The following is a 22,955-nucleotide window of genomic DNA, read 5'->3' on the forward strand; positions in this document are numbered from 1 at the left end:
GAGCCGTGGGGGCGCGCATGTACTGTAGACCACAACAGCAGACACACACACACACACCATGAAGTGAGATGTGACTCGAAGTGTCTGTTTCTCAAAGAGGTGTTGTTTGGCTTATTTGTCGGAGGAGGAGTGGTCGCCCTGGTGTTTGCTCTTAAATTCTCAGTCAGATGACGAGATGAGGGAAGATAATCAGAGTCGTAGCTCGGTTTTCCTCCCTTACAGAGAAGATGCCAGTGAGAAAACAAAACAAATCCTCTCCTTGGGCATGTCAGAACTATGACTAATGTTCTTTTGTTCTAAAAAAAAATTAAATAAACAACATTAAACAAACACAAGGATGCTTGCCAGATCTCTGCATCCTCTCCTGATGGCCCCGGGTTACAGATCTCCTTCTGCCTGGGTGAAGCGCTAAAGTGCCTGAAGTGGGACGGGCAATGAGGGGAAACTCTGGCCCCGTCCTGTTCTCCACTTTTAATGAGCGCTCCGATCATGCAGGAGTAAAAGGTCCAGGTGGAACAGTTCAGCGCTCGCACACACGCTCCGCTCGCTTTTCAATGAGAGAGTAAGGATTTGAGGGCGAGAACTGCGCAGGGAATTATTTTATTTCTTCGGTTACGCACGGAGGACTATTTCATCTTCTCAGGTAGGTTCACCTTCACTGATGTACGGAGATGGGGAACTTTGAAAATAGAGCCGCCGCAGCTTCCACACATGAAGAGGCGATTTTGTGACTCTGCTGCTGCGTGGCGTGAATGAGTTCTTACGCGTAATTGTGCGTAATGTAAGTCCATTGCGTCCAAGCGAAGTTCAGCACTTCTGATAACCACGACTACATGATTTATTCATTTATTTGTTTCAACTTTTTATTAACTTTTCCCCTTTCCAGTTGAAACATCTGCTTCATTTCAGCTGAGCTTGTGAGATTTGACTTTCTGCCCACATAAGCGCACCGCTGCCTGAGTTCAGTGTTTGGTTTGCTTTCTGTAGATTTTTCCTGTTTTTCTGGTATACGCTCCTCTTTCCCAAAGTGACTTTTCCAGCTGAATTAATTCCGCCATGTCATCATCATTACTCATACTGTATCCTGTGTTCAAATGACCCAGCTTTTATTTTGTTACATTTCTACCAGGTTTGCCTCAGCCCTTATTTTGAAATGCCTCTTTTGTCAAAACAACAATAAGCAAACCTGAGAGGTGAACTCTCTGGCTTGTACAATGTGTTTGACATTTCTTTGTGTGCTCTGTCTGTATGGTTTTGCAGGAGGCTGATTAAGCACAGGTTGTCTCTCCACAATATGTCCAGCAGCAGGCTGCAGGCTCTGGCTTGCACTGACGCAGGTGCCAAGAATTAAAGTAATTCAGCCAGTTCTGTGCTTTGATAAACAAATACTGTCCTAGCAGTGGCAGCAGCAGCCCCGAAAGGCTACAGAAATGACCCTGTAGAGACATGTTGGCTTCCCTGTGTTGTCTAATCTCTCCAGTGATTCTTTAGTTGGCTTGTTGCTACAACACTTGGCACATCTCACATGCTTACAGTACATTTCTGACACCTGAATGTGGGGATTTAACACTCCCTGGCACACTCTCACACACACACACACACACACACACACACACACAATGGCTGTGTGTAAATACCGCCTCACTTCAAGCAAGCCATCGCGCAGAAACACTGTGAGTCCAAGGCTGGTCATGATACTCAAATAAGCCTCAGTTACCCTCGACGGGCCACTCCAGACCAGGAATGTGGGTGCTGTTGAAGCGGAGGCAGATTGAAATACAGTCCTTGTGTTTTGGCGTGAAGCTGCACGGCTCTAAAGATCACCATTACTGATAGAAAAGTGTGTTATCTGCAACTTCCTTCAAACACTATGGTGCACCCGTCACAGGTGTGTGTGGTCGGCCCGTGTTTTTAGTGTGCTGGCTTTTTAAATAGGCACAGACAGCTACTGTACATCCTGTTTGCATTACAGCCACCGCATACCTGTGACACTCCTGCCAGGTGTGATGTACAGTACATCCTGCACGGTCGGATCTCTGGTGTTTGCCTGCAGGAGACGAGAAAGGTGAAATGGAAGAGGAAAAGAAGCTGTGCCAGGCGTTATTTCGCCCAAGTAATCCACATGGCATCGAGAATGTTATACCCCGAATTGATTTGCGCTTTAATTCCTCAAACTCTGTGACCTGTCTGAGCTGCTGGCTTCAGGGGGCCCCTACAGGGAACCTTTCATCTCCTGCAGTGGACGTGGAAGTCACTTTGCTTACTTTTTTTCGTGCAGTTTCTCAAAGTTAATTGTCAGAATGTTGACAGTTTGTTTGATTTGTGTTCCCACCCTGCAGGAACGAGATGCTCAGTTTGGTTAAAAAATAAAGAGGCCAGCTGTAAACTGTGCTCTAGGTACAACCCATGCTTTATCTACACTTCATCACCGGTGTATGGAAGATATACAACACCTCACAGTGTCTGACCCTCCTTGTTTTCGATTTATGGTGGCTGTGGGTGGTGAGTCTCCTCCAAAACACATGATAAGTTAACGCAGATCTCCTTCGTTGCTGGTTTATTTCGGTCCTTCGGTTCAGTGTGTGTGTGAGATTCTGTCTCTGCAAGTCCCCTCAGGATCTATTATCTACTGGAGAGGAAACTCCCCAAAGTGTTGTCAAAGGATATCATTTGCCCCATTTTCATTGCTTGGAGAAGGGGGCATTTAGAGGCTCACACGGAGAACACAAAATTAAGATGTCTCAAATTATTGTCTTTTTTTTTTGTTGCACATTTCCCCCTTCGAGTCCGTAAAGGAAAGCGTCCTTACAATAGAAGAAGCTCTGCTGTACATGAGGGAACACGGTATTCGCAGTTTAGACTTCCTCGCAGGTGTATGACAGATCGGTTTTGTAGTTTGCATTACCCAGTGAAGCACGCTGACTCACCTCTCTTGTGCTGCAGTATCTGTCCCAGCTTGTCCTCCCAGCCTCAGCTTTCTTCCCCCGCGAGGATAAAATTGTAGTCCTGACTGTGCAGCCGTGATCTACCTGCCTGCCTGTCAAAGCACAACGCCATGGAAAAATCATGTCAGTGCTCATGAATGTCAGATAAAAATGTGGAGCTGGATTAGGGAAAGTCCTGCCAGTGCCAACTGGAGCTAGGTTTATTTTTACCTTTACATGATATGTTCTATTCGCAGCGTGTTCATCCTAAAACAGTTCAGTAAACAAAGGAGCAGCTCCTACACACTTCCTTGCAGACAGCCTGGCAGGAGTATGATGCTTAATACCAGTGTGACGATCCAGCACATGATGCTGTGGTTGAGGACAGGGGTTCCCTCCATTGGGAGGATTTTATCTTAAGGAATCCCCTCCGAATTTTCATTAAAATCATTAAACAATGATCACTTTTTTTCCTTGTTGTTCAAACTCCCCAAAAATGGCATGAAAGTTAAAATATTTTATCCATCCACACTTGTCAAGGACCCCATACAGACCTCTCAAAGACCCCTGTCCATTCTTGGACCCAAGATTGAAAACCACTGGTTGATGAGACGGTGATTGACATTTGAGTTTTAAAGCGATAGTTAAGTATTTTGGGGAAATGCTATTATCCACTTTCTTGTCACGTTAGATGGAAATGTAACTATTACATCTGTGCAGTACATAGGAATCAGCTTAGATTAGCAAAAAGACTGGAAACAGGCAAATGGCTGGTCTGGCGATGTCAAAAGTTAAAAGAAAATCTGACTGCAGGAAACCTTTAAAGCTGGTGGGAAAAACTCAGTTTAATCCGTTTAAAAACTAAAGTGTAATAAAAGACGTGGTGGTATTTTAAGGGGTTATGAGCCAAACTATTTCTTGGCAAGAAACAGTGAATTCCTGGGGTCTTGTCGTCACGGTGAGGTTACCAGACAACCTGCGGAGGCTGCAGCAGGTCACTGCACCCCGCCAGGTGATACAGTGCACATAACTTCCCTTAAAACCACAAATTGCTGTTTTGCCCTTTGTTTTTTATAACCAAGTAAACAAAATGCAATGTGTTAATTAGTGTGCTTTCGAGGTGCTGGTAGGCAGGTTTTGTTACCCTCAGACAGCTATTGTGCTAAGCTACAGTTACTAGGCCTAGCTTCATAATTGGCATGCGCGATTGACTTCTTTTATTTTTTGTGTCATTCACAAAGTGCCCAAACCCTCATCTGTTGTCAAGACATTTTCAAGTACAGTTGCAGCGGTCAAACATTTCAGTTCATCACAAAATCACACATTGTTTTACAGTTCAGTCTTGAGCAAAATATTCTGCCAAGCTCTGTTGACAAACAAAATCATTAAAAAAAGGGTTACTTCCCTGAAGCACAACTCATAATCATGCACACATATCACACAATATATTACCAGACAAAATTAGAGTGTTTTCAGTCATTTTGTCATGTAGCTCTCATCAACAAAGCAAATAAGCGTATTTCTTCTATTGATTGGTCTCTGTGATTGTTTGCCAGACAGATGATTTTAATTTGGAGAAGTTGTGAAATCCCACTGCCCACTTTGTGTTCTGTGGAATGACTGAATGATCTTACGTGACGATTAAACTCTGGTATGTGTAACTTTGCTCTCAAGCAGTTACAGTCAACGAAGTTGAAAACACAATAACGCCAATTCTTTATCGCTGTACTCTTTGTTATCCAGGGAGGAAGACTGGGCTCTTTTTTTAAGGAACTCTCTCAACATATTTACACACATTCAAACCTGACAGTGGCTCAGCACAACAACAGTCTGACCTGTTGGACACTCAGCAGCTCACTGGTGCAGTTTGAGTCTGAAGGCCTTGCTCAAGGGCACGGTAGCTGCATCGAGGAAAGGACGTTTACCCTCCTGGGATCTTCTAGTTACAAACCCGTCGTAACAGTCTGAACTGCATCACATCTGACCCTGCCTCGGAGGTCGCTGTATGATCACATTATCGGGCTGAACCTGCCGGTGTGTGGTGGCAGTGACATCCACCACCCTCGTGGGAGGTACGGCGTTCCTCCGTTAACAGGGAGGCTTCAGTCGTCACCTCCACAGTCAGGAGCTCCATCCCACTGGCTCGGTGCGAAGCAGGACTGGAGCAGAACTCTGGCCCAGACTGTGATGCAGTAGTTATCAGCGGTGCTATCATTACTACAACAGGAGCTGCAGTGTCTGGAATGACGTCTTGGCGGCCCGGCTTCTGTTCTTGTTAACACAGGCTTCAAGACTCTGATTTATGTCTTTACATGGGTACAACTTGGATCCGAATGACAGAGACAGAAAGAATTTTTCCGTGTCTAGTGTAAACAGACTGTATTTCAAACGGGGATCCACCTTGAAGTGGTTGTCGGTGTCAAACAAACAATCTGATTGAACACAGGTCCCCGTTCCCTACACATTAAATTACGCGTGTGGCTGCTCTCTAATTGAGTCTGGCTCCATAGATAGACGGGCGACTCGTACGTAAAGATTCGTCTCAGAGTCCAGATGTTCATGGCTAGGCTCCTGATTGGGAAATGCTTTTTAGAGTCTAGTAATCCGTTGAATTGACCTGAAATACGATCCTGAAGGGGAAGACGTTGCGACAACATGAGTAACAGTCATGGTTTAAAATCTTTAAATGGCCTCATGAGTTTTGCAGCAGCTGGAAGAGCTCCACAGTTTGTCTCCTATTTATCAAAAAAAAAGTGTATCTCGACTTTGTCTTGTTAACAGCTGACACTACTGCATACGACACATTTAGAAATGTTGAGCAAAGTGTCCTAGTGGCTTTCAGGAAACAGGATATGGGTTTCAGAGGGTGAAACAGTGAGATTCTGCTTCTCTCCTCTCTCCAGGGTTAGGAGGTTACACAAGGACATCTGGCTGACCTGCTGAACCAGCACACCACCCATCATGAACGGAATATCGCTCACTACCATCTGCCTCGGTGAGCCCCCCCCCCCCCCCAAGTCTGTCCGTCTCCCTGCAGGACCACGCTGCTTCAAAATACATCATCCTCAGGGCCCTGTCTCCTTCAGAATCAATCTTCTTTACATTCTCGCCACCCTCTATCATAGAGGTCTTGTGTGTACAGTAAACACCCTGATGATTGTGTTACTTTGTCTGCTATTATGTGAAACGCCCTCTGCCTCACCCACAGCACTCCTCCTGTCCTGTGCTTGCTGGGCCAAGCCTAATGGATCAAAGAACAAGAAGCCAAAGCAAGGTAGACATCATCGCCGGCAAGCCTGTAATCTGTCAGTCACCGTGGTATAGGCTCCACTGCAGTCGCGGAAAAACTTTGAATTTCTAAATCACTTCATCACGTAAAGCTCTCAATATTTATGTAGGCTGTAAACAAAGACATAAAGCTTATGCTGAGATTAAATGTCTTCTGATGAAAGTTACACTTTCTGCATTTGCTGGGCAAAAGGTTTCTAGACATTAGTGGTTGAAAAGTGAATTTCGCTAACCATTAATTCAACAGCATTTCACTGAGTCTATGTTAATGTGAAGCATAATTAAAAGCTGAAGTCTAGTCAATCAGGAAGCCATGAAGTAACACATTTTTTTGTTATTTCGTGGCTACGTTTACATGACTCCTGGACAACCTGGAACACAGCAGTATGACATTATAGCAACACTTGAGCTTCCCACCCTGAGCGCACCATCAGAGGAAATTGGCCACCATGTGAATATGATCTTTTGCAGTTAGCGCTGATGCCAGAAACGCGACATCCACCAATGTCTTCTTTTGTTCAGAACCCAAAGATACTCATTGTAATGAAACCAGAATTTTTCAACCAAAATAGCTGCTAATGCATTCTAAGAGCTGACAACTAATACATTAACTGTTGCAGCTCTAGATGTGATCAAATTGCTTGTTTTATCCGACCAGCCGTCCAGAACTTAAACATACCTAGCTGACTATTGCATAACGCAAAGGAAAGCAACAAACACTCACATTTAAGAATTTGAACCATCTCGCTATTCTTCTTCTTCTTTTCTCCACAGTCGTTCCAGCCATCGAGTGTGATGTCAGAGCAGGAAAGATCAATCTGCCAGAGTTCATAGTTAAATGTCCCGCACACTGCAAGGAGACAAAGCAGCAGGTCTATGGGACAGGCGTGTTCGCCTCCATCTCCAGCATCTGCAACGCAGCCATCCACAGGTTAACAGAGGACTGATGAATGTGAAGTAGAATCAGCATGGCACTCAGAGTTGTCTTTTACCTGTTTTATTGATTTCAAATGTTGTGTCCACAGCGGCATCATCACCAACACAGGAGGGAAGGTGATCGTGAGGAAGATGGCCGGCCAGAACATCTACAAAGGCAGCAACTCAAACGGAGTGCGCTCTCTGTCTCTGCCTAAGTGGAGGGAGTCGTTTGTTGTCTCAGGTATCAGTGATGAAGTAAACAATGTTAAACACACATGGCTTTAGGCTCGGCCCTGCAACCGACAGCTGGCTCCGTTGTGTTTCAGTGGGGAAGCCCAAGAAAGGAGTCATCTACCCGTCTACTCTGGACTACGTCCCTTCAAGGCCGACCTATGTGAAGACAGCTGGTGAGAGGAGGATGTTTATGTGAATTACATTTAGTTTGTCAGTGAGTGCTGTTTTAACCCAAACCTCTTGACATCTTTTGGCCCACAAATCACCACATCGGTGCACTCTGGGGACCAGAGATTACTAAACAGACATCCCTGCGCTTGACTCCAGCATGTCTAATTTGCTCAGGTTGAACGCGGAGTCTGAGTGCTTTAGTCTGGTGAAGAATGTCAAGAATGCATTACTACACAGTTGTTACTGTAGACACTCTTCCTCTCCGTCCATCCACTTTCATCTGTCGTCTCCCTTCAGGTCAAAAGGAGGCCAAACCCCCTGCAGCCACCACAGCGCTTCCTATGACAACAATGCCTGAACCCACCACTGCTACAACACCTGAACCCACCACCACCACCACCACCACACCGGCTCCCACCACCACCACTACACCTCCACCACCGCCCACTACCACCAAAGCTCGCGCTGCGGTCCATAAAGTCAGGGACGCAGGTGACTTAAACATGAATCATTCATGCATACATACACGCATAAATTCCTTCTTCTCAATCAATGGATCCATGTATGTTACGTGGAGGATTGTGTATTCAGGATGCCATTAATGATCCAGTAATACCGATCCACACAATAGATCCACTGCAGCCAGCGTGCCGCCTCGCTGACGTCTCACTAACATTAGCGGCTTGTAACTAGAATTCCTGTTTGCCAGAACAAGCTTTCATTTGTGTGAAACTCAGTGATGAAGACGAATGATTGCAGCTGCTAATTACAAGTCACAACTGCAATCATGACAAATTGCGGCGGCTCTCTGATGGAGTTACAGTGGCGGCTTAGTCATTCGACCGGATGACTGGCTCGACTGTACACTTGATCACCAGGCCGTTCATCACTCTTATTAAATGAAAAAACATTATCAGGCGGCAATCACTGAGTCATCTGCCCTGTTTTGGATAGAAATGCGGCTACAGCGAGCAGACAATGCTGCAGTATCTCAAGGTATGTGTGTACACGAGATGGGCTGTGTGCCAGACAACCACCCGACCGAATCTGTCTCCTTCATTTTTCTGTAACATTACTCTCTCCCCTCTCCGTATTGGCACCCCCATTTGTCTTTCTTCTATCTAGGCAACAGTCACCCTTACCTTGCCTCTGTGGCAGCCGCAAGTTCAAGTAAGTAAAGCAGAGCAAACAGAGGTCAACTGGGGTGATCTGGGTTTTCTAGGGGGGGTTTGATTGGCATGAGGTGGTGCAGGAGTGTTGCTTTACACTGGGATGTGCAGGAGCATGAGTTTATATAGGATTCATCATGTGTGTTGTGTATTAAAGGAGACATATTGTGCTCATTTTTCAGGTTCATAACTTTATTTTGGGTTACTACTAGGTTAAGGTTACACGTGTTAAAGGGATATTCCAGTGTAAATTGAATCCATGGTCTAACACACCGTGAAACTGTGTTAGACTCCCTCTCGAGAGATCAAGTTAGCAGAGCGCTAATTTATGGAGTTTTATCAACCTCAGAAACGACCGCACGACAACAATACATTGCAGTAAATGGATCCAAATATAAACCGCGACCAAAAAGCCACAAATAATGCTCAGAACAGCACCAAACTTCAGCAACTGGTACAAATAGGGTCTCAGCACATAGTCTGGGGCATCGAACCTCCGCTAGCTTAGCTGGATTTCTACTGAAAAGCAGACAAAATTTACCACTCTTCTGCAGCAGCTTCCTGTTGACAGGAAGTCCCGACGACTCGATTACTGAGTGCAGTAGAGTTCCGCAGCTCATGGATGAAAATGTATGATTATGACTCCATGAAAAAGCAATCAAAGTTCACATGTGTCTTACCTGCCAGTTTATAACAGTTATTATCAAGAGCGGACAGGGAAAAGAACGGAATTGAGCATTTCTAACCGCACTCGGTAATCGTCGCGTTGGGAAGCTGATGGAGGAGAGTTGAAATCTGTTTTTAGCCTCCCATTAGCTTCCCTAGCTAAGCTAGTGGAGGTTAGATATCCCGGACTATGTGCCGAGACCCTATTTGTACTGTTGCTGAAGTCTGGTGCTGTTCTGAACATTATTTGTGGCTTTTTGGTGGCAGTTTATATTTGGATCCATTTACTGCAGTGTATTGTTGTCGCGCGGTCGTTTCTGAGGTTGATAAAACTCCGTAAATTAGCGGTCTGCTAACTTGATATCTCGAGAGGGAGTCTAACACCGGAATATCCCATTTAATGCTCAAAAAACACATTCGTTTTCTCATTCTGTCCAGTACTTTTAGCTCCTGTCTCTTTAAGGCCACCCCCTCCATGGCATATCTAGGCTGCTCTGATTGGTCAGCTTGCGCAGGCCTGAGCCAGCACCGCTAAAAACAACAGAGCAGCTTTCTGCTAAATAAATTCTTAGTTGCCAAATTAGCCATAAGGAGTAAATTATGCAAATGTGTGCCATGGTGATGTGGTTTTTAACTTTCAAGATCTTTTACATGCAAAAGAACATGTATAAAACCCTGAGGGAGAAGAAAAAAATGAAAAAAGCACAGTAGGTCTCCTTTAAGTGGTCATATTTAGGTCTGATTTGTATGAAAGTATATGTTTGAGTCTTATGCTCAAATCATGAAATACTAATCCTTTGGGGTGCCTAACCCCAAGTCTTACAAATTGGACCTTTGAAGCAAGATTGTCTTTATCAACAACCTGGCACAACCTGTGCCTTCATTTGTGAAATCAGTTTCTTTAAGCCAGAAACTTCAAACAGTAAAGCCATGACTCGGGCTGTTGGTTTTTACAAGATTCAAAATTTGATTCAAAGATTCAAAATTTGCATCTACATTTTTGTCAAAATGTGCCCACACTCTTTTACTCTCGATATTGGTATAGGAAAGACACAGAGTGGTCAAGGAAAAGGCTTCAGCCAAGGTATGTCCACACTCTCACTGATTCTGCAGCTCTCGTAAAGTCCTGATTCAAGTTGAACTAAACCGTGGCATTTCTTCAAAGTATTCAGAGGGGGTGCCTATCCGAATAGATACCCACAGCGTGCCAGTGCAGGTAAATCAAGCCCCAATCGTCTTTCTGTCTGTTTTTTATTCCATTCTTGCATTTCAAAGAGATTGTCTCAACATCTGCCCGTATCTCCACCTTTCTTTTGTGCTGATACACAAACTCTGCATGGTGTTCCTGCTCTTTATGTGCACAGCTGCTTTAAAACACTTTTACTAGTCTGCTAACACAGGGCCGGACCAGATTGTTCTGGAGAAGCCCGACATCTGCTCTGTTGTCTTTCAAGTAAAATACCATCACCTGACTCACGAGATTCTGCTATGTTAACTCTGTTTTACAGTAGCGAGCATTTATTGACCTCTTCTCTTGTATTTGCTGTAATACCTCGCTGAGAGTGAGTCTTTAACAAGAGTCTACAGCTGGTATCATTTACTCTTTCTCCATTACAAAATGAACACCTTGTTTTATTGTGGAATTTGTTGAGGTCACCATACAATAGTTAATGTTGACCTCTTACCTGCCAGCTCAGATAGACAGCTGAATATTATTTCACGTTATCTCACACGTTTGTCTATAAATCTTCGTCCCAGGTCTGCGCAGGCCTGAGGCAGGGTCGGCTATCAGGAGGCCGCCATCCTCTCCAGTTGGCCCAGGTCAGCCTCATCACCAACGCGCGCACACACACACACACACACACACACGCACACACACACACACACACACACACACACACACACACAAATCAGAGTAACAAACAGGATGACATGGTGGGACAGACAGGGAATGTGGGTCATGGGGACTCTGTTGGAACAAGAATCCAGGAGACTGCTATAAGTCTGACCCTCGTATCCGCACCCATAAGCCTCTGTGATCTCCACCCCAGGGTCACCGCTAATCCACTCCATCAAGCATCTCAGCTAACATTCCTTTCACGATAACCGCTGTTCTCTGTCATCAGGCACGTCCTCCTATTCATGTTTTCATTCCCTGAGATGAAAAGAGGCAAATGAAGCCAAGTTACGGCCTATTAATATGCCCAGCATATATCCTTTTATATTTGATATCATGCTGCGCAAAAAAAAACCTTCAACTTCTCCTAAAGCTAAACAGCTGCACTGCATTTGAGGATGGAGCCCCCAACCTGAAGCTTTGCCTCTGCCTCCCTCTCTTTTCCCTTTTTTCCCTCTTACCCTATCTGCCTGTTTCTCATTGCTACAAACAGCTTTGAACAGGGTTCAGCCGGCCCCACCCGAGCGGACTCCGACCATGAGCCAGTCCAACCCCGGTAAGTATCTCCAGATCCTAAGCGGGAGTCCTCAAACTATACCAGCAGACACAATCGCTGACGTACAGAAGGAGACTGATCTGATCAAACGGGGGGGAAAACTAGGGCAGTAAAACCCTGGTTGAAATGTTTAATAAAGCAGCACTAACGTTTACCCTCTGTGGATGCTGTGGTTCAACGCTTGGCCATCCTCTGTAAACGGTGGGCAGAGGTACAATTACGTCTTTCACCGTACCCGACCTCACAAAATGAGCCGTGAGTATGTAGACGTGCCTCAAGGATGAGCGACGATGCGATATCAGCGTCTTGGATTCATCTTGTGCCGTATCTCCACTCTTCTGAGAGACAGCAGCCGACTCTCAACGTTCTCCTTAAGATAAGACCACGATGAGAAACGCACTCTGTCAGTGCTCTAATAACATCTTATGACAGATTCCCATCTGGTCGGGCCTCTGTGCCTCCCTTGTAAATGTTCACAGCGAGGGAGAGGGGGATGAAAGCAGCAGCACCAAGTGGCCCGGTGCTGCTCCCACCGTGTGACCCAATCCACAGCGCAGCAGGATCTGGGTCCACTCTGCAGCCTGTCAAGAATAGAAAGCTCTCGCCTCTCAAACCAGGCTAGGTTTGGCTCGCTGAGGAAGGCGCTTCTGTTTTTTGCTTCTGTGGAATGCGAAACCATAGCTTCCTAAAATTAGACAGAACTATATCTGTTTAAATGACGGCTGATCGGATGATATGATTCGTGAAACGCATTGTTTTTGCTGAGACTGAAGTGTGTGAAGCATCAGATCAGTGCAGAAAGCAGCTTTTCCCATCGGCAGCTTGTGAAAAATAAAGTTATTCTTTATTGATCGCCTTAGGGAAATTCTTTATGCTTGAGGTCGGAGGTCAGAGGTCAGGATCACATACACTGCAACGCCCCTAGAGCCAGCAGGGATTCTGTGTCTTTTCTCAAGGACACTCCAGCAGGTTGGATGCTTGCTGACGTTGGAGTTTTGAACTCTGATTTATGAGTTGAAGGGTTTCTTCCACGGTCGCTTTGCCACCCCACTGCCCCAAACAGATGTTCCGAATAATTGCTCAGCTATCTGGAAATGTTACGATCAGGTTAAGCCTCGCATTTGTGATGAGTTTCGTGACAACCCTCTGTAAAAGAGAGTGTTTTTGCTGCAACTCCTGCAGACAAATTGCAGAATGAGCTCCAACCGAAGGTGAGGATCAGTATCCCTGATCCAGCTCTGACCTTGTGGCCGCAGTGATCACTGAAGTGGCAGTGATCAGGAGAGTTAAACCCAATCCTTTTAAAGCACCTGTTTCTTCAGAAAAAACAACACTACTGTCTGCTGTATAGTGCTGGGCCTTTTGACCAGCAGCACATAGGGCTAATCTCTACGTCCTACTATCTACACTGTCCCTGGTTTGACACCAACTTTAAAATAATACTCCCACGCTTCGCTGAGCCGCTGGCTGGGCTCTCCCGGCCCGTCCTGGTCAACAAAGGCCCTGCTCACTAGCTGCAACTGGATGGGAACCTCAGAGCCCGGGCTGTATGTTTGTGTAAGCTACCCGTCCACCACAGGGAGGGGTTAACTGAAGTGTGTTGTCACGACTCAGTCAGTTTAGACAGATGTAATGCACTGTTATGGTTTTGCTCAGCTGTTTGGGCTTCTAGTGTTCAATCAGAGTTCGATTCATGCCGATTAAACTGCCAGATTGTTTTTTTCCACGTTGTAAGTTAAAGGTCTCTTTTGCCAAGAGGAAAAGGTAGAGGACAGAAAAGTGAGAGCACATTCTCAGAGAGCTGTGCTTCCTCTGCCTCTCTACCCTGCAGGTAAAACGAGTGAGGCTTAACTAAAACTACCTGCAGTCGCTCAGTCACTGTCTGTCTGAGTGACTACTGTACGTTCGGTGTCTGACTCGAGGCTGAACATCTTGTGCATACCCCACTAATAACATGGCTGCAGGTTTAGTGGAGGTCACAAGTATGCTCCTCCTCGACGCTTGTGCTGAACACAGCTTTCCAATCTTCTCCTGCACAGCTTTTCCCAGAAGGGATTGGGCCCACCCTAACTTTCCTCGTCCTGATTGGTTTCCTGGAGCTCGACAACCAGCAGGTACAACACGGATCATCTTTCTTTCGCAATTCATGAACATATTCTAATTTAAATGTAAATTATTTTCTGTAATGTTCAAATTTACCAGAGATTAAAAATGATAATTGCATGGGTGCAGTGTTTGTAATATGATAAGGTAGGTGTTGAATTTTAAACTTTTAATTTCGTATTCCAATGGCAACTTTGCAGCCTCATAAACAAAGTATTGTTTTTCCGAATTCTCACCTACTGTATAAACACAAACATTTTCTTAAGAGTTCTTAACAGGAAGAAAATAACAAAAAATAAAGCATTACATGGTTCCATACAGCTCATCTGGCAAAATCAAAGTCTCTGAAAGTCCTAAGATCCCAAATAGTTTCAGAAAAGGCTTGTTATTTACACCATCAACACCCGGTGGAGCTGGCGCACTCATGTCAGACTCAGTGCTATAATGCTTTCAGCTTAGCAGCTTGATTGTGGCTTAATAACATCCTTTCTAACCAATTTGGTGTCTGGGGCCTGTATGGAGCCATTTTTGTTTTTGTTTTCAGTTTGTTTATATTTTACATCCCCATTGTTTTGGGGACTACAAAACTTCGCTTGACTTTACAATGGCATGGGCGTGACTGGAAAACGACTGAATTTAAATTTTGAGCAAACTGTTCCGTAAGCCTCTACTTAAAGTCTGTCAAAACAGGACCAGAGTTTGCAGCCATGCTAGCAGCTATGCTTCGAGCTAAATGCTAACATTATCTACCACGTTGACAAAAATGAATGTATTCAGAGGAAATCCTTCTTGTAATACATCCATGGTGCCAAGACAATGCTAACATGATGCAAGTGTAATCTTTACCATGTTTGCCATCTTAGTTTACCTTGTTTGCTCGCTAACATTTGCTAATTAGCACTAAATACAAAATGGCTTATGGGAATGTCATTAGTTTAAGGCAACATAAAGCACCCTAAAGGCTTATTTATGCTCCCTTCATGATACGTCCATCTTAAACGATGGGGTCAAATCGGTCTCACACGGACCTTCGCCTTTGCTTCGCCACCATCCAGATAGAGACCAATGCTCCATTGGTCTGTATCCGTAAGCTTTCAGGAAACTGAAATACAGAAATATGGATGGAAGTAGTATGGAGTATGGACTAAAGATCCACCCATATCCAACTTTGAGCATAAATGAGCCTGAAATGTAAGCCCTGTAGTTGCTAATGCCTCCACCTTCTCTGCTGTAGATTCAGATGTTAGTTATGCAGCTCCAGACTCAGGATACACGTGGAGTGAGACGGACGCCTCTGAGATTACGGGTAAGTCAGACTCCCTCGAAGGCAACACAAAACGACAGCTTGGTGTGTACTGCCCTCCTTCACGGCGGCAGGTCACCACACCTCATATCAAACTGTGTCGCATGCACAAACACAGCATGCTCGTGTGACTGATACAGATGAGTATCTGCTGACCATGCATGTGTTGAATTGTCTCCATCTGTAAGTACATGCAATGTGTCTCTCAGGATGTTGTGTTTACATGCCATCTGCCTGCCATATGAGAGATTCCTGTGAAGTGTGCGAGAGAAGAGCGTAGGGCAGGTCTACTGTGTGTGCACGTGTGTGAGAGACACTGTGAGGTGATGATACTGAACACAGCCGTCGTTTCCGCTGGTCTGGGATTGGTCGTCGGGAAGGATCTGCGACCAATCGCAACCATGGAAATGCGCGCTTGTCCCTCTGAAGTTCATTGTGGGAATACTAATGGGTTTCAAAACATCCTCCTCTAGCTTGGGATCACAGGCCTGATATCTCAGAATATGAGCGCTGGTTTTATAACTTTGGACCATACCGTAAGTGTTTTTTTTTCTATTTTATTCATTGGGAACTAACAGCTCTTGGGGTTCAGGTTTAATATTTTCATATGGACGGACTGTGTTTCTGTTAATGTCAAAAAACCTGTTTCCTCTCAGTGACACAAAGATTCCCAGACATGACCGCACGCACATGTTCCCATTTTATTTTCCAACACAAACATACTTGGGTTTGTTTCTTGTTTAATTTAGTGTTTAAATGAAAGGGGACTGTGTCACTCTGACTTTTGAGATGAGATTTCCCTGGCGTTTCACCATCAGACTTAAAAGCTGCCTTATTCAATTAGTTATATGAAAAATGTAACTACATAAAAATCATAATAAAAACAATAAAAGTAACATATCCAGACGAGCTATCTTGAGAACTGGGCTATGACACTTAAAGGAGTAGTCCAACAGTTTGGGAAACATGCTTATCTGCATTCTTGCTGAGAGTTAAATATCCATTTACTCTCCAGTTGGTCTTGTATCAACATGAAGCTATAGTTAACAACCACCTAGCTTAGCTTAGCACAAAGATTGGAAATGGGGAAAGTAGTAAAAGTTCGCTTGTACATTTCAATTTTTAAAAAGAAAGAGTTAAAAAAAAAATTAACACAAGAGACATAAGTTTGTTAGTGAGCTTTACCCAGCATGTGCTCAGGCTGCATAGTGAAAGCAGCAAGTTAGCCGAGAAGCTTCAGCAGCGCTTACATAGTCGTGTGTCTGGGTTATGTCTACACGCGTATGTGGGGGGTACAGCATCGAGTCTTGGTCATTATATGTCATTATGACATTATATGTCATTCTGTCTGTTTTGACAGAGCCAAACACACAATCACTGTAGTATGAAATAGAGTTTAAGTATGAAATTACACATAAGACGGGGGCTCGAAGCGCCGAACTGCGACAGCTGTACTGATTGAAATAAAACCATATCTGTTCTGTCAGACATGCAAACACTGAAAAACAGAGCCTCTAGAGGACGATCCACGCTAGCTGCTTCCCCCTGCCTCTGGTCTTGATGCTAAGCTAGGCTAATCACCTCCTGGTTCAAGCTCAGTTAAATGAGTAATGTCAGTCTTCTCATCTAACCCTCAGCAAGGAGGCAAATAGGCCATAATTGTTTTCCCCGAAAATGTTTATGAAAGGATTTCACATTTGAATTTGTTTTTAGTCACAGCCATCACACTAAAAAAATGCAAACATGGCCCACTGACAAGACAGAAAAAGGGCACTTTCAGATTACAGGCCATGGTTCGACTTGTTTGACGACACGGCCGAGCCACCAAAAGTCTAAGTAGAAGGGACATGGTTTTAAAGGCGAGTGGCTGAGCTGTTTCCAGCGCGCACCACAGAAGCACCGCCAACACCAATGAAACATGGAGCCGGAGCAGCGGGCTGAAATGCCATGGTGTGTTCACATTCATTTCAAATGTGTCGTGTGTCGCTGTCTATCATCACTGATGTCTTTACTCATAGTGCCTCGCTCCACTGACTCAGATGGCAACCGTAGAGTGCCACTGGATACCACCCATACTAGAGGTGAGCAGTGGTTACCATGGATACAAACACCTCTTTGTGTCCTGCTGTGAGACATCAGATTGGACACAACACATTTCACTGCAAACTTCATTCAGACTTGTATTCTGTCTTTTGCCTCTGCTATTCACTATGTGCTGCTTTAGTTTTCTGATTATGAGCAAAGCTGAAAAAAAAAATCACATTTCCCATTTATGAAGACAAAAGCTTTTTTTTGAGTGTGCAGCTATAATGATGGATGATATTAGTAGCTTGCTGCTCTGTAGTAGAGATGTGCTAATGCTGAGCTTCTATGATATCATCCATGCAGTGGAGCCGGTGGACGCCTGGAAGCCTGAAGTAAATCTTTATGAATCAGGTGAGATAGCTTGCACTGCCCTCCAAACGAGTCGCTTTGCCAGTAAGTCCTCAGCTCTGACTGTAAGTACGAACCAAACTGAGGTTACCCAGGGAAAAGGCATCTGTGCTTCTGCTCAGGCTGTAATTGCAGACCTTCAGAGTCTAAAGTCAAATGGCATGGTTTTCTGGAGGGTAAAATCAGTTCCTGTTTGGCATAGTTTTTGCCACAACAAATGCTGGCCAAGGTTCGGGATCTCTGGAAATTGGACTGCTGCAAATGCGCCGCGTTCAGTGGAACTTTTTACCAAACTTTCATGTTGATTCCACAAAAGTGGTTTGCTTTGTGGTAAGAAAATAGAAAAAATCTAGGGCGATGTATTTCCATGACAACATACAGTGGTTACATACATGGTGAAAAGGCATACTTTTAATTTTAGAATGCGTTTGTTGAGGACTATTAAAAGACACAGACAATTCTCAGAAATGCATGAAAGTTTCTTCTTTAAGTTTAAGGCCTAAAGAGTAGATTTCAGCAGAATAGTGAAATTGTGCTTTGATCCCGTGTGTGTTTCTTGATTTTCAGGCTTTAATGTGAGAGAGCAGGAACCTGTACCCAGAGCACTGGAGCCTGTGTCACAGGGAGACCCCAGTAAGTCCCTCACCACTATGAGTAGAGCTTATATTACATTATTGAATCCGTCAGATTATTAAATATGGCCGAATCCTGGTGAAAACTGCTGCAGAGTTTTCTTTTTTAATGTCCTGCGTTGAAACCTGTGGTGAGCATTAAAGGTGCCTTGTAGATTTTGTTCTGTAAACAGCGACAGTCATGTCTACAGTGAGTGTTTCTCAGCACGTCCTGTTGTTGCAGACTGTAAGGTGGACCTGGCCTTCCTGATGGACGGGAGCTGGAGCATCGGGAAGAGGCGCTTTAAAATCCAGAAGGACTTCCTGTCTGACGTGGCTCAGGCCATCAACGTGGGTGTGGCCGGACCCATGATGGGCATCATCCAATACGGGTAACCTCACTGAACCTTACTTAAGTGACTATGCACCATTTTTAGATGAGAAAACATAAAGTGGTTGTTTTGTCTGAAGGGATGACCCCGTGACAGAGCTCAGTCTGAAGTCGTACTCCAACTCCAGAGAGGTGAAGTCAGCCGTGGATAAGATCGTGCAGAAGGGAGGCCTCTCCAATGTGGGTGAGTGACCCGCTGTCAGCGACCAGCTACACTAAATGCCTACAAACACAAGTGTGAAAGTGAAACGGCTGCAATTATCGCATGGTTTACTGCCCAGGCACATTTTCACATGCAAGGATGGTATTAAATCTAAATTTGCTGCGAGACACTGTTCGCTAAATTACAGTCTTCTTTCCGTAAGCCGTGTTTTTCCTGTGCTCTAACCAAAAAGAATTTGGTTTTACCAGCCCGTGGGGGTCAGCTTTCTGAAGGCAAGTGCTGTTTTTCCGCTCCGGTTGGTGCGTCAGCATCCATCCGCCGCCACATGTGTCTTTATGACATGCTAAATTTTGCATTCACGTACAAATAGTGTTGTTTGCGTTTGCCCAGAAGTGCTCTCTAATCAGACAACAGCGTAAGTGGTTGTAAAAGCCTCTGTAGTCCCCAACAGAGCCTCTCCTGTGCTGCCATCATTTAGACCACCAGCAAGACTTTGACAGATTAAATGATAGGATGTCACTATCTTTATCATGATATACAGTTAAATGCACTTAATATAGAGAGTACAAAGTACAAGAGCTGCGATGTGACATTTTTATGTGGCCCTCTGTTGAATGCGCATAATGAGCACTTTCAAAAGCAAATTCTTTCCATGTGTGTTTTTGTTGTATTCCTTATCCTACAGTCAGTTTGTATTTTTGTTCATCTGTTGAGTAAGAGCTTTGGTTCTACTCCCTCAACTATCTTTATCTGAATACATTCCTGTGTTGCAGCCACAGACTTGGATATAGCGGCTGTAGCATCTTTATAACTGTCTCCCTGCCGCCCCCTGGTGCCCTGACAGGAAAGGCCCTGACCTACATCAACAGGCAGTACTTCAGTGACGCCAATGGAAACCGTGGTGGAGCTCCCAACGTGGCCGTGGTGCTGGTGGACGGCTGGCCCACAGACAAGGTGGAGGAGGCGTCTCGTCTCGCTCGGGAGTCCGGCATCAACATATTCTTCGTCACCATCGAGGGCCCTGATGACAGCGAGAAACCGAACCTGGTTGAGACCAACTTTGTTGACAAGGTGGAGTATTATCACAACACTGTGTTGGTTCCTCCATCAGAACAGTTTAAAACAAAAGGTGTTCTGGGTGCCCAAGTGGCTCAGTTGGTGGAGCGTGCAGCCCGTGTGCAGAGGCCCCCCGGCTTCTAGTCTGACTTGTGGCCAGTTGCTGTGTGTCATCCCACGGCTCTCTCATCCCAATTCCTGTCATATCTCAAGCTGTCCAGTAAATAAAGTGTCATGAAAAGGCCAAAGAAAAAACAAAGTGTGTCCTTTCCTCCACAGGCTGTGTGTCGGACAAATGGCTTCTACTCTCTGCCCGTGAACAGCTGGTTTGCTCTGAGGAAGGCCGTGCAGCCCCTGGTGAAGAGGGTGTGTGACACAGACCGCCTGTTGTGCAGCAAAACCTGCCTCAACGCCAATGACATCGCCTTTGTCATTGATGGCTCCAGCAGCGTGGGAACCGGCAACTTCCGCACGGTGCTGCAGTTTGTGGCCAACGTCACGCGAGAGTTTGAGATCTCCGACACGGACACACGGGTCGGAGCCGTGCAGTACACCTACGAGCAGAGGCTGGAGTTTGGTTTTGGCCAGTACAACAACAAGGGAGAGCTGCTCAACGCCATCAAACGCATCAACTACTGGAGCGGCGGGACCAGCACTGGTGCTGCCATCACCTTCGCCGCAGACCAGCTTTTCAGCAAATCCAAACCCAACAAACGCAAGATTATGATCGTCATCACGGATGGGCGCTCCTATGATGACGTCAGGGTACCTGCACTGGCCGTCCAGAGCCAAGGTCAGAGGTCAACCTCAACAAAATCTGAAAAATGAGAAGATTTTAGACAACTAACAAATAGACTTAAAAATACTAAAAAAGATTTAGATAAGAGAAAGAAAGATACAATAAAGAAAGGACTATACACTTTGTGCATTATAGACATGGTATTTCCAAGTATACTTAATATAATTATACCCGCTTCCTCCACAGTAAGGTGTCATGGAGTGTTTGATGTGACAAACGCATGTGAGGTGTGTAATCCGCTGTCCCTTCTTGTGATCTAGGTGTGATCGCCTACTCCATCGGCATTGCCTGGGCTGCCCAGGACGAGCTGGAGTACATCGCCACAGACCCCGACAAAGAGCACTCTTTCTTCGTGGACGAGTTTGACAACCTTTACAAGTTTGTACCCAAGATCATCCAAAACATCTGCCAAGAGTTCAACTCCCAGCCCCGAAACTGAGGACGGACTGACGGGTGGAGGTGATCCTGGGCCGTCTTAACAGAACATTGATTGTAAATGTACTCACTCTGTTGCCCAGATGGCGGTGCTGGATTGCTGCAGTGCCCCTTGTTTGAACAGGGAGGGGGTTTGAATTTAGGTGAGGATTGTGGGTTTGGACAAAACAAATCTTTAAGTGAAACAGCATTCAGTCCCCAGAATACAGACGTCGCTAATGGTATAAAGGTTTGCATACAGTGATGTGATAACATCTCGGTGTTTACTGTTGTGCCAGTTCTTCTCCGTTGGTGCCATAAAGAAAAAAGAGTATCCCCAATCGTAAGCAATGGCACTAATACAGGCTTTATAAGCTGTAACTAAGGGTTTTATTAAGATGGGGGCTTCTTTTAATACTTAAAAAAGAAAAAAGAAAAAGAAAAAAACATAAAATGGCTCCATAACGCTTGTCCAGTGTAATGCAAGTCTCTGGAAGCCCTGAGATCCCATTTTGAATTGATAAGATGTTATTTTAAACTTCCACAAGCTGTATTCTTCACGGTAGATGCTAAGATAACAGTGTTAGCTCGCACCCAATCCGAAGAAGTTGCACAAGCTCAACCGCACATGAAGGGTGTGAATAACATCACCTCAGTTTGGGATCTCAGGGCTTCTGCAGATATGGTCTACGCCGGATGAGCTGTATGGAGCCATTTTAATGTTTTTCTGTTTTTTTTTTCACGTTTTCAAACAAGTCCCCAGCCTACTTAAGTTGTTTAGGAGAATTCGTTTTGGTGTGAAGCTTCAGAAGTGTTTAGTTAACTACGAAACTTCACCTGACTTTCTATCGGTATTGGGGGTGATTAGATAATGACTGAATCTTCATTTTTGGGTGAACTGTTCCTTTAATGTCCATATATTGTTTACTGATGCCTTTAGATAAGTTATAAACCATTGTTCAGGACAACATTTGGGTTGCCCATTTGTGAAATACCCCCCTGGATGGTGTTAGCCCTCCTCAGGCATGATCATGCATCATGCAAAATATTCCAGCACACTGTTTTACCTCTTAACATCTGGGAAAATGCTGCAGAACATAAAAGGAGGAGGAGGCGAGGGGATTTTTCACAACTCAGAAGCCCAAAAGTTATTCTTTATATAAAGCATTAGTAAATGATTTATCATCAGTAAAGCCCTTAAGTCCAACTTATAAAACCTTTATAGAGTTTGAGAAATGTAGATTTAAAGCATGCCTAGCACTTCCTCTTATGGCTTAACATATTTCATAAACCTAATAATATGGTGCTTTTTTTGTACAGTTCTCTTTAAAGAGGATACACTTTGTTAGAATCGGTGCATTTTGATTATCCTAATAGGAGAGATTTGATAGTAGGGACATTGTTAAAGTTCCTCTATGGTGCCGACTTTGAGTGGTAGTCGAAATGAGGCTCATGAGCAACCAACAAGTGGACCTGAAAGGCCAATCAACAACGTTGGAACAAAGAGGTGGACTTGTGTGAGAAGCGAGGAGGAGCTTGTATTTCTTAGAGTGACGAGTGAATGAAAGCAGTTCGTCTCATGATCACTCTTGTTTTTCTAATAGTGAGGTTGCTTCTAACAGTGCAGACATGTCTGTTTTGTTGAAAGCTTATTTATGATTTTCTCCCTGTTATGTCCTGTTTGTACATATGCATATTAAAAGCCTTTCGCTAATAATGTCCAGATAATTGATCAATATTTTTTTTCCTGCAATTTTTAATAAAATAAAGAAAAGGAAGAGAACTTAAAGTGGACGGCTTCTGCCTATTCTTTTGGTGATCCAGCTGTCCCAATTACTGTCAACATCACACTTAACTCA

General features: G+C 44.6%; 1 protein-coding gene across 11 annotated transcripts; it reads left to right on the top strand.

The window, feature by feature from the left end:
- The first annotated feature begins 220 nt into the window (after positions 1-220).
- vit (vitrin) lies at positions 221-22,885 on the top strand. 11 transcript variants are annotated; one of them, XM_030442420.1, is made up of 24 exons: positions 221-643; positions 5,828-5,919; positions 6,133-6,198; positions 6,987-7,143; positions 7,238-7,371; positions 7,457-7,537; positions 7,833-8,027; positions 8,490-8,531; positions 8,661-8,705; positions 10,416-10,454; positions 10,536-10,586; positions 11,129-11,191; positions 11,761-11,823; positions 13,863-13,937; positions 15,161-15,232; positions 15,703-15,765; positions 17,248-17,310; positions 17,618-17,665; positions 18,230-18,295; positions 18,518-18,665; positions 18,745-18,848; positions 19,672-19,898; positions 20,163-20,676; positions 20,943-22,885. In XM_030442420.1, exons 2-24 carry the CDS (start codon positions 5,886-5,888, stop codon positions 21,119-21,121), a joined length of 2,529 nt encoding a protein of 842 aa, XP_030298280.1. In that variant the 5' UTR covers positions 221-643; positions 5,828-5,885; the 3' UTR covers positions 21,122-22,885. The 11 variants fall into 11 exon arrangements, with proteins under 11 accessions (XP_030298280.1, XP_030298282.1, XP_030298283.1 ...); XM_030442422.1 differs by lacking the exon at positions 15,703-15,765 and having other exon boundaries at positions 222-643; XM_030442423.1 differs by lacking the exon at positions 11,761-11,823 and having other exon boundaries at positions 222-643.
- Positions 22,886-22,955: the final 70 nt, after the last annotated feature.

The sequence above is a fragment of the Sparus aurata genome, chromosome 15 (assembly GCF_900880675.1).
Source record: "Sparus aurata chromosome 15, fSpaAur1.1, whole genome shotgun sequence".
NCBI lineage: Eukaryota > Metazoa > Chordata > Actinopteri > Spariformes > Sparidae > Sparus > Sparus aurata.